Source organism: Oncorhynchus tshawytscha, linkage group LG03 (genome assembly GCF_018296145.1).
Source record: "Oncorhynchus tshawytscha isolate Ot180627B linkage group LG03, Otsh_v2.0, whole genome shotgun sequence".
In the NCBI taxonomy this organism is placed as follows: domain Eukaryota; kingdom Metazoa; phylum Chordata; class Actinopteri; order Salmoniformes; family Salmonidae; genus Oncorhynchus; species Oncorhynchus tshawytscha.
Window position 1 is genome coordinate 29,053,843 of NC_056431.1, and position 10,672 is coordinate 29,064,514.

General features: G+C 46.7%; 1 protein-coding gene across 5 annotated transcripts in view; it reads left to right on the forward strand.

Annotated features, from left to right (window-relative positions):
- The window catches only part of mms22l (MMS22-like, DNA repair protein), a 32,032-nt gene extending 22,258 nt beyond the window's left edge, over positions 1 to 9,774 (forward strand). For all 5 annotated transcript variants that reach the window (XM_024401873.2, XM_024401837.2, XM_024401856.2 and 2 more), the window contains exons 15-25: positions 1,712 to 1,908; positions 2,233 to 2,383; positions 4,422 to 4,561; positions 5,112 to 5,257; positions 5,837 to 5,996; positions 6,297 to 6,442; positions 6,584 to 6,795; positions 7,023 to 7,189; positions 7,352 to 7,448; positions 7,767 to 7,934; positions 9,503 to 9,774. In XM_024401873.2, the coding sequence (XP_024257641.1) occupies positions 1,712 to 1,908; positions 2,233 to 2,383; positions 4,422 to 4,561; positions 5,112 to 5,257; positions 5,837 to 5,996; positions 6,297 to 6,442; positions 6,584 to 6,795; positions 7,023 to 7,189; positions 7,352 to 7,448; positions 7,767 to 7,934; positions 9,503 to 9,578 (1,660 nt within the window). In that variant the 3' untranslated portion in view covers positions 9,579 to 9,774. The remainder of the gene's footprint in view (positions 1 to 1,711; positions 1,909 to 2,232; positions 2,384 to 4,421; positions 4,562 to 5,111; positions 5,258 to 5,836; positions 5,997 to 6,296; positions 6,443 to 6,583; positions 6,796 to 7,022; positions 7,190 to 7,351; positions 7,449 to 7,766; positions 7,935 to 9,502) is intronic.
- Positions 9,775 to 10,672: the final 898 nt, after the last annotated feature.

The window sequence follows — 10,672 nt, forward strand, 5'->3', positions numbered from 1 at the left end:
CGAAATAGGAAGCCAATTCTAGATTTAACTTTGGATTGGAGATGCTAAATGTGAGTCTGGAAGGAGAATTTACAGTCTAGCCAGACACCTAGGTATTTATAGTTGTCCGCATATTCTAAGTCGGAACCTTCCAGAGTAGTGATGTTAGTCGGGCGGGCGGGTGCGGGCAGTGATTGGTTGAAGAGCATGCATTTCGTTCCACTAGCATTTAAGAGCCGTTGGAGGCCACGGAAGGAGTGTTGTATGGCGTTGAAGCTTGTTTGGAGGTTTGTTAACACAGTGTCCAAAGAAGGGCCAGATGTATACAGAATGGTGTCGTCTGTGTAGAGGTTAATCAAAGAATCACCCGCAGCAAGAGCGACATCATTGATATATACAGAGAAAAGTCGGCCCGAGAATTGAACCTGTGGCACCCCCATAGACTGCCAGAGGTTGTTGTCGGGAACTGGAATACGCTGTGATACACGTTGATCCAGAGCATCCCAAACCTGCTCAATGTCTGAGTATGCAGGCCATGGAAGAACTGGGACATTTTCCGTTTCCAGGAATTGTGTACAGATCCTTGCGACATAGGGGCGTGCTTTATCATGCTGAAATATGAAGTAATGGCACAACAACGAGCCTCAGGATCCCGACACGGTATCTCTGTGCATTCAAATTGCCATAACCCCACCGCCACCATGTGGCAATCTGTTTACAACATTGACATCAGCAAACCACTCGCCCGCACGACGCCATACACACTGTTTGCCATCTGCCCGGTACAGTTGAAACCGGGATTAATCCGTGAAGAACACTCCAGCGTGCCAGTGGCCATCGAAGGTGAGCATTTGCCCACTGAAGTCGGTTACGACTCCGAACTGTAGTCGGGTCAAGACCCTGGTGAGGACGACAAGCATGCAGATGGGCTTCCCTGAGACGGTTTCTGAGAGTTTGTGCAGACATTCATCGGTTGTGCAAACCCACAGTTTCATCAGCTGTCCGAGTGGCAAGTCAGTCTGTGTGTGTGATAGTGGCTGCATTTGGGAGAGGGGTTAAGTGGGGTCTCTAATGGTGTGTGTGTGTACAGCTATAAGAAGCGGCAGTGGGGAGGATTAAGTGGGGTCTCTGACTATGTCTTGTACAATGAGCCTTGATGGGTGTGAAAGGCCCATTCCGCCGTAGTAACGAGGCTAATGAATTCAGACTCTAATCGATTGTCTCGGCTCTCTCTGGATTAGATGCAACCTTGCTGGAAGGCGCAGGCAGAGGTGTGTGTGTGTGTGTGTGTGAGAGAGACACGAGTGAGGAGCTAAGGGAGTGCCAGTACTCACCCCTGCCTCCCTCCCCTCCATCCCTCTCTCCCTCGCTCCATCCGGGCGAACGAGGGGACAGGAGGATCATCTTCAGTCTAAATGAGATTACAGCTCCTTCAGCTGCTTATCTGGGCTAATGCCAGCCGCCGTGGGGCCAGGCAGACACAGCAGCCAGAGCCCAGACTGTGTACAGGGGATCTGCCCTGCCCTGCTCCTCTCTACCCGGCACTGCACTGCATGACCTAATCCCCCCAGAGATGGGAAGAGTGAGAGAACGAAGAAGAGGGAGGAGAGAATGTGAAAGAGGAAGGAAGTGGAGTATAGATGGGGATGGAGGTGGCGAGGTGGTGTGAAAGAGAGGGAGATGCTGTGGTTCTGTTGAATAATGATGTTATTGGTGTATGTGTGTCCTACAGGAGGGTCCATCAGCGCAATGTCCAGCCTGGCCACTCGGCATGTCCCCCCGGTGCCTGGCTGCCTCCTCCCAGTGCCAGCGTGGGTAAAGACCGCCACCTGGCGGTTGCAGCAGCTCTCTGGGCCCACTTTTTCCCCTTCCTCCGCAGCCTGCGCCTTTCCAACACCCCTCCTGCCCAACTGGCTGATGCTGCCGCAGGTCAGAGGCTCACACTGAGAGAGGGAGAGAGTGGGAGGGAGGAGGATAAATGTTCACTGTGTACAACAATTTCACACTGTGGGTTGCACACACGAACAGTTGTCTTTCTCATAAGATAATATACACTGTCTGCCTTTGTCTCACTGTTTCTCTCTCTCGCGCTCTCTCGTGCTCTCTTGTCAGCTCTTTTACTCTCAACATCTTGCATCTTTGCTTTGTCTTGACCATGCAGTGAAAAATCTTTCCATTATAGTAGGACTCTCTCAAACGTATTTTCCATGGTAGTTACCGTAACATGGTATAAATGTTGACTCTCTTTTCCAGGATTTACACTGCTGGCCTTTGACCTTCCTAGCTCTGCCCCCCAAGACCTCCAGCCCAACCCCATCCAGTCCATCATGCAGTGCTTCAGCTGGGATGACATGCTTCACCCCCTGCTAGTGACTCGCTACCTACCCCACCTGCTCCAGAACAGGTAACATTACTCCAGTACATTACCCTAGTAAGCAGGGTTTTGAACTTGTCCAATAGGAATGCTTGTTTTTATTTTCTGTTGCAAAACACTTTGCTACTGAGTGCACTAATGAATATGAACCATGTGTGGTGGCACACATCCGAAAGGATCATTCTGAGCAAGGTGCTGCACAAAATCATTGATCTACAAATCACCTTTGCATTCCAAGCTACTATCCATCATGTGAGCCTCCCTTTATACAGATTAGCACATCTGCAGAGCCTTGCTCCGGTGGAACATACAGTCGTGGCCAAAAGTTTTGAGAATGACACAAATATACATTTTCACAAAGTTTGCTGCTTCGGTGTCTTTAGATATTTTTGTCAGATGTTACTATGGAATAGTGAAGTATAATTACAAGCATTTCGTAAGTGTCAAAGGCTTTTATTGGCAATACATGAAGTTGATGGAAGGAGTCAATATTTGCAGTGTTGACCCTTCTTTTTCAAGACCTCTGCAATCCGCCCTGGCATGCTTTCAATTAACTTCTGGGCCACATCCTGACTGATGGCAGCCCATTCTGCATAATCAATGCTTGGAGTTTGTCAGAATTTGTGGGTTTTTGTTTGTCTACCCGCCTCCTTAAGGGTTGATCACAAATTCTCAATGGTATTAAGGTCTGGGGAGTTTCCTGGCCATGGACCCAAAATATCGATGTTTTGTTTCCCGAGCCACTTAGTCATCACTTTTGCCTTACGGAAAGGTGCTCCATCATGTTGGAAAATGCATTGTTTGTCACCAAACTGTTCCTGGGAGGTTGGGAGAAGTTGCTCTCGGAGGATGTGTTGATACCATTCTTTATTCATGGCTGTGTTCTTAGGCAAAATAGTGAGTGAGCCCACTCCCTTTGCTGAGAAGCAACCCCACACATGAATGGTCTCAGGATGCTTTACTGTTGGCATGACACAGGACTGATGGTAGCGCTCACCATGTCTTCTCCGGACAAGCTTTTTTCCGGATGCCCCAAACAATTGGAAAGGGGATTCACCAGAGAAAATGACTTTACCCCAGTCCTCAGCAGTCCAATCCCTGTACCTTTTGCAGAATATCAGTCTGTCCCTGATGTTTTTCCTAGAGAGGTGGCTTCTCTGCTGCCCTTCTTGACACCCGGCCATCTTCCAAAAGTCTTCGCCTCACTGTGCGTGCAGATGAACGCACACCTGCCTGCAGCCATTCCTGAGCAAGCTCTGTACTGGTGGTGCCCCGATCCCGCAGCTGAATCAACTTTAGGAGACGGTCCTGGCGCTTGCTGGACTTTCTTGGGCGCCCTGAAGCCGCCTTCACAACAATTGAACCGCTCTCCTTGAAGTTCTTGATGATCCGATAAATGGTTGATTTAGGTGCAATCTCACTGGCAGCAATATCCTTGCCTGTGAAGCCCTTTTTGTGCAAAGCAATGATGACGGCACGTGTTTCCTTGCAGGTAACCATGTTTGACAGAGGAAGAACAAGGATTCCAAGCACCACCCTCCTTTTGAAGCTTCCAGTCTGTTATTCGAACTCAAATCAGCATGACCGAGTGATCTCCAGCCTTGTCCTCATCAACACTTACACCTGTGTTAACGAGATAATCACTGACATGATGTCAGCTGGTCCTTTTGTGGCAGGGCTGAAATGCAGTGGAAATGTTTTTGGGGGATTCAGTTCATTTGCATGGCAAAGAGGGACTTTACAATTAATTGCATTGCAGTTCATCTGATCACTCTTCATAACATTCTGGAGTATATGCAAATTGCCATCATACAAATTGAGGCAGCAGACTTTGTGAAAATTAATATTTGTGTAATTCTCAACTTTTGGCCACGACTGTAGAGATTGAGATCCACTACATTGCGGTCAGACAGCACAGAATCACTGATCCTCAAATCACCTCGCATCCCAAACAATAACTAATTATTCGATCAAGATTATAAATTCTGTGCCTCACCTTTCTCTAACTTGTGATTCCCTTAAACATATTTGTTGTTTGTTCTATGTCAAGCTGACCTCTCTTCCACAGTGAGCTGGTGTATTCAGTGAGCTCCGGCTGTGGAGGTTCCGTGTCGGGCTCAGCCCAGACCCTGTCTGTGAGAGCCTGGTTCCGCTGTGTTCTGCAGCAGCACATCCACAAGAACCCAGATGGCACGGACAGCAGAGCAGGTACAGAACCTCAACCTAGAACCCTGGACATCCAACCATTTATCAAACGCTCTTATCCGAAGATACGTAGTCATGCGTGCACACACTGGCCAGGCCTCACTGGTTTCCATTCATCAGTCATCAATGGGAAGACATCCTCAGTACGTTAGGCCACATTAAAACACTACACGTACACTTCTTGTCTATTACCATATTATGATAATTTCCCATTAGTTTCCCCTTTTTAAGTATGTGTATTTCTGTAAGTTTATTTCAGTGTTTTGTTATGGAGATGTAAGTGTGTATATGTGTGGCTCAGTTAGAAAGAGTGGCGCTAGAAACACTTAAGGTCATGGGTTCAGTTCCCATAAGGAACTAATACACATTCTAAAAATGGCCAGCATTTACACAGGCAGCCCAATTTTGATATTTTGCCCAATCAGATCAGATATTTTCCCAATAAATCGGGCAAAGAATCAGAATTGGGAAACATGTTTATCCAAAGACTGCATTTACACGTCTGCTAAGTGGCATGTGTGATTATTTATGATGCGTTACTGACTTTTTCCAGGCAGGGCTCTGGAGGAGCAGTTGTCGGAGCTCACTAGGCTCGTATTAAGGCTCCCTGAGGTGGACTCCCTACTGCAGAAGGCCGGGCTGCAGCCTGGAGCCGGCAGCAAGCTAGTGCCCAGGTCTGCTCTGGAGATGTTCATCAAGGTACTACACACACCTCGTCACACACACAGGGTAGCTTGTCATCTCACACACGCATGTGCACAAAGATATTTGCAACATGCACGATACATACAGGTAACTGCCAAAAATAAAGGAAACACTTTAGTAAATGAGGGATACAAAGTACAGTGGGGCAAAAAAGTATTTAGTCCGCCACCAATTGTGCAGGTTCTCCCACTTAAAAAGATGAGAGGCCTGTAATTTATCATAGGTACACCTCAACTATGACAGACAAAATGAGAAAAAAATCCAGAAAATCAAAATGTAGGATTTTTAATGAATTTATTTGCAAAATACAGTGGTTTCCAAAATGGAATTCCTCATGGAAGAATGATGTCGCATCCTTGCAATAGAATTCCAGACACTTGTAGAATCTATGCCAAGAAGTATTGAAGCTGTTTTGGCTTGTGGTGGCCCAATGCCCTATTAAGACACTTTATGTTGGTGTTTCCTTTATTTTGGCATTAACATGTATATCAACAGCATACGCTGAAAGGCAAGTCCGCATTTCCATACAAATACAGCTTAAATACGTTGTCGTTTTGTATTTTCCTCTCTCAGGCTGTGGGGCGTGTGTACAGTGGGCTGCAGGTGTTGTCTGAGCGTTCTGCCATGGTCACCCGTGCTCTGGACTACACAGGGGACATCATGAAGTATATCAAACACTACCTGGTCAATAAGAGTCCTCAGGAGGGGCTGCTGCTGGCCTACTGGGCTGTGGGTGGGTGTTTGCATCACTGAGGTCTGCCCCTATACCCTTAGGCTGTGAATCTCTAAGGACTGGATAGGTGTAAGGTGGAGCTATGGCCATATTGCTTATACCTATGCAATCATTTCAGATCTCTACAAGTGCATATAATATATATTTGCTAGAGGTCAATTTGGTATTGGGTGAGAAGGAATCGGCGTGTTTACGAGGATCAGGATATGATCAGGGTTAGCAATTCTGCCCAGCGACTTGCTTCGAGCCTATCGCCTCACGTGTGTGTGTGTGTGTGTGTGTGTGTGTGTGTGTTCTCAGGGTACGTTGTGAAGCACTGGAGTCCCCTGCTGGCCACCTCCAAGGCCCAGCATCTGCTCTTCAACATTGTCAACGGGCTGCTCCTCCCTAACTCTCTGTCCGGGCTGGACAAGGCCTTGAGGGACAGCCTGCCCCTCTACCTGCAGGTGGGCCGCATGCACAGACACTCCCACTTTTGATACTTCTGACAAAAATAATTGTTTTGATACTTCTGAACGTACTAGCAGGGTTGGAGGGGAGGTAAGAAAAGTATACAACCTCTCCGTCTCTCCTTTCCTCCCCTCCAGGGTCTGTCTATAGCAACCAGTATGTCTCAGTCTCAGGGTGCCTACCTGAAGAAGCAGCTCCGGGATGTCATCTCCAAGTACCTCGACCATTTCCTGCCTGCCACGCCATCGGTTGGAGCCATAGCCAATCACCCGGTGCTGCTGGCGGCCTGCGAGGCCACGCCCACCCCGCGTGGGGCGGCACTGAGAAGGAGCATCCTGCAGGTGATCAGGTAGGGTTCTGACGCTCTGGGTAGAGATTGCTCTTAGGCACAGATCCAGGAGGAGTTAACCCTGCCCACATAATTAGGTAAGGGAATGCGAAGCCAAACTGACCTTGGAGCAGTGTCTCAGGACAACTTCATCCTAATCCACCTTGACAGCCTCCTAAGAACATCTACCAAATGGCCAGACATGACATGGCTCTGTGTCATACCTTCGTCTGTCTCTGTCTCCATAGTGAGAACTTCTTGCATTTCAAAGGCAACGCCCCTCCTCCCCGCCTGGTCACGGTCCTGGCCTTCCTATTGGAGCTACTGAGACGGAACAATGACAGTGACCCCGCCCTGCTCACCATGCCCCTCCCCTCTCTGCTCCGCTGCCTGAAGCTGGTCAACGAGCCTCACGGTGAGAGTCCACACACAGAAAGACACGTACGCGCAGTAATCCTATTTGTGAACAATATGCCGAACGAGCTTGCTGCTATGGGGGGGGGGGGGTTCTTCTAGGTTTTTCGTGTGTGCAATGTGTGTGTGGTAACCTAGTCTAAAAGCAGCTGTGCGTTCACAGTGAGGAGGACCAGTACAGAGGCCCTGCAGCTGGTGGTGGAGAGATGTTCAGCCGCCGCAGGGGGTGCACCATGTGACCAGACCGTCACTGTCCTACGGTGAGCGACACCAACTGCCGTGGCCTTTACTCTTCCTTCTCTCTGCATTCAGCGCTTGGGGTGGTGTCTATTAATGTACACCGTAGCAAAAATGTTTTTCAGATGTCGGACAAGTTCGTGGATTGCTTCCCTGTTTCACTCTGTTCAGAACATTTCCTTCAGCTTCGTGTCGGCTGAATGCGACGCTGTTCTAGGGCAGCCATGCTTTTTTTTGAACCGTCACGGTTAGAAATGTACATATCCTGCGACGCTTTGTGTGTATAAAGCATGTACATTGGTGTTACAGTATCTCTGTCTTACTGTGTTCTGTGTGTTCAGGTCCTTTGTGGAGGAGAACGAGGGGTTGTATGACAGACAGGTGTACAGTGTTCTGGAGACGATAGCTGTTCTGGACAGTCATGTGGTCCAGGTCCTGATCCCTGTTCTGTCGCTGAGTCTGAGGAACACAGAACACAAGAGAGGACTGGGCAAGAACACCACACTGAGGTAGAGTTTTAAACCTGACCGTATCCCAGTCTCTAGTCTAACCTAGACATAATCCTATTTGTTAAGGTTAATTTATATTTGGAGAGATGCGGAACAACTAAGTACTGTTGCCTTTTTTTGGATGCCTTTTTAAAAAATCTGTTTCCTCTCAGAGAATCTTGTCACCCGACCTGATATAACGCTACGTCTACACACACCACGAGGAATCTTTATCGCACGGTATAAATTGCGTGTTGGCCTACGTGGGGAAAACATCTGAAGTATAGGGAATGGGACTTTCGTCCAAATGTTGATTCTATTGAAATGCTTTACAGTAGTCATAAAACCATGAAGCCAGTGTGTGACATGCCAGATATCAAATCACATCACTAATAAAAACACCCCCCAACACAAAAATAATTTAGTCAATTTTAGAGTAAGGCTGTAACGTAACAATGTCGAAAAAGGGAAATGGTTTGGATACTTTCTGAATGCTGTGTGTGTGTGTGTGTGTGTGTGTGTGTGTGTGTGTGCCGTTCAAAAGTTTGGGGTCACTTAGAAATGTCCTTGTTTTTGAAAGAAACTTTTTTTGTTGTCCATTTTTATAATAACATCAACTTGATCATAGTGTTAATGTTGTAAATGACTATTGTAGCTGGAAACAGCAGATTTTTTAAATGGAATATCTACATAGGCCCATTATCAGCAACCATCACTCCTGTGTTCCAATGGCACTTTGTGTTAGCTAATCCAATTTTATCATTTTAAAAGGCTAATTGATCATTAGAAAACCCTTTTGCAATTGTCTGATTAAAGAAGCAATAAAACTGTCCTTCTTTAGACTAGTTGAGTATCTGGAGCATCAGCATTTGTGGGTTACTTCTGTTCTTGTTCTGAGAAATGAAGGCTATTCCATGTGAGAAATTGCCAAAGAAACTGAAGATCTCGTACAACGCTGTGTACTTCTCCCTTCACAGAACAGCACAAATTGTCCCTAACCAGAATCGGGTTAGGTGAGTGGGAGGCCCCGGTGCACAACTGAGCAAGAGGACAAGTACATTAGAAAGTCTAGTTTGAGAAAGACACCTCAAGTCCTCAACTGGCAGCTTCATTAAATAGTACTAGCAAAACACCAGTCTCAGTGTTTTGTCAACTGTGAAGAGGCGACTCCGGGATGCTGGCCTTCTAGGCAGAGTTGCAAAGAAAAAGCCACTTGTGAGGACTTGAGGCGTCTGTTTCTCAAACTAGACACTCTACTGTACTTGTCCTCTTGCTCAATTGTGCACGGGGCCTCCCACTCAGGTGTGTCAACAAAGTACTCATATTTTTCTCTACAAAAATGTCTAAACCTGTTTTTGTTTAGTCATTACGGGGAATTGTGTGTACATTGATGAGAGAAAAAAAATGATTTAAGCAATTTTAGAATAAGGCTGTAATGTAATTTTTTGGGGGGGAGAAGTCAAGGGGTCTGAATACTTTCTGAATGCACTGTATTTATACAGTGTTCAGTGACACAGTCAACTCTGTATGAAATATACTAGATCTTGTGCTGTGACATCACTCACTCAATGTCTCTGCATGTGTGACAGGAATGCATACAGGAATTTGCTGACTCTGCTGGGGGACGGAGGTCAGGCGGAGATCATCAGCCTGGAGGAGGACTGACCCTTGACCCCCAGGACCAGGTCACCATGCTGTTGACCTCAACACCACTGGGCTTCATGTATAGATATACATAATGTATAGAAATTGTCCTGTTGGTGATATAGATCATAATTTATGGTCAACTTTCCATCTTCATATTTCAATATTTTTCAAAAAAGGTGTTACGAAATAAAGTAAATGTGATGAAATAAGATAATGTGGAAGTGCTAGTGTTGTATTTCTGTTTCCTAATTTCACAGGCATGGAACGAGTGTGTGATGCATATAGATAAATGTATAATATTTTGTTCTTCCATGTTGTGATAGTAACTACCGATAGTAGACAAATAGGATCTCTTTATGCTCATGCACTCTTTTGTTGGCCCAACTTTACAGGCAGAAACCCGACTCCTTTCCTGACACTGTGTCCCTCATCAAGATACAGCCAGAGTCCGAAAGATTACTTCTGCTCTTTCCATTCCCTTTTTCCTTTGCAATCTTCATGCAATCAGGCTTCATTTTGTCAGTCAGAATTTCACACCTGGTTGATCTTGTCATAAAAAAAATGCACTCCCCCAACATAAAACATATTTTCACATGACCCTCCCCTTGTACTGTAGGTTACTTGTTGGATACCCTCCCCCCTCATAGAATTAACTCAAAATAATGTTTAGAAACCCCCAAAAATATAACTATAGCAACCATGTGTTTATAGATGTGCATATTGACTATTTCCATTTCAGCATGCTGTTGTGGCACAGTTGATGCCACGCAGGGCTACGGGACAGAAGGTTGAGGGTTCGCCGACCACTCATTCTCCCTGTCTGTTGTACACTGTCAAGCTGGCGATCGAAATCCTCTTGCAGGCGCCCGGTCCACCAACAGAGGAGTCGCTAGAGTGCGATGGGAGAAGGAAATTCCGATGGGCCAAACCTTCCCCTAACCCGAGCGACGCTGGGCCAATTGTGCGTTGCCTCCATGAGTGTCCCGGTCACGCTCGGCTGTGACACATCCTGTGATCAAACCCGGGTCTGTAGTGACACCTCAAGCACTGCGAAGCAGTGCCTTAGACCGCTGCGCCATTCGAGAGGCCTGGAAATCTGCTTTTTTTAAAAT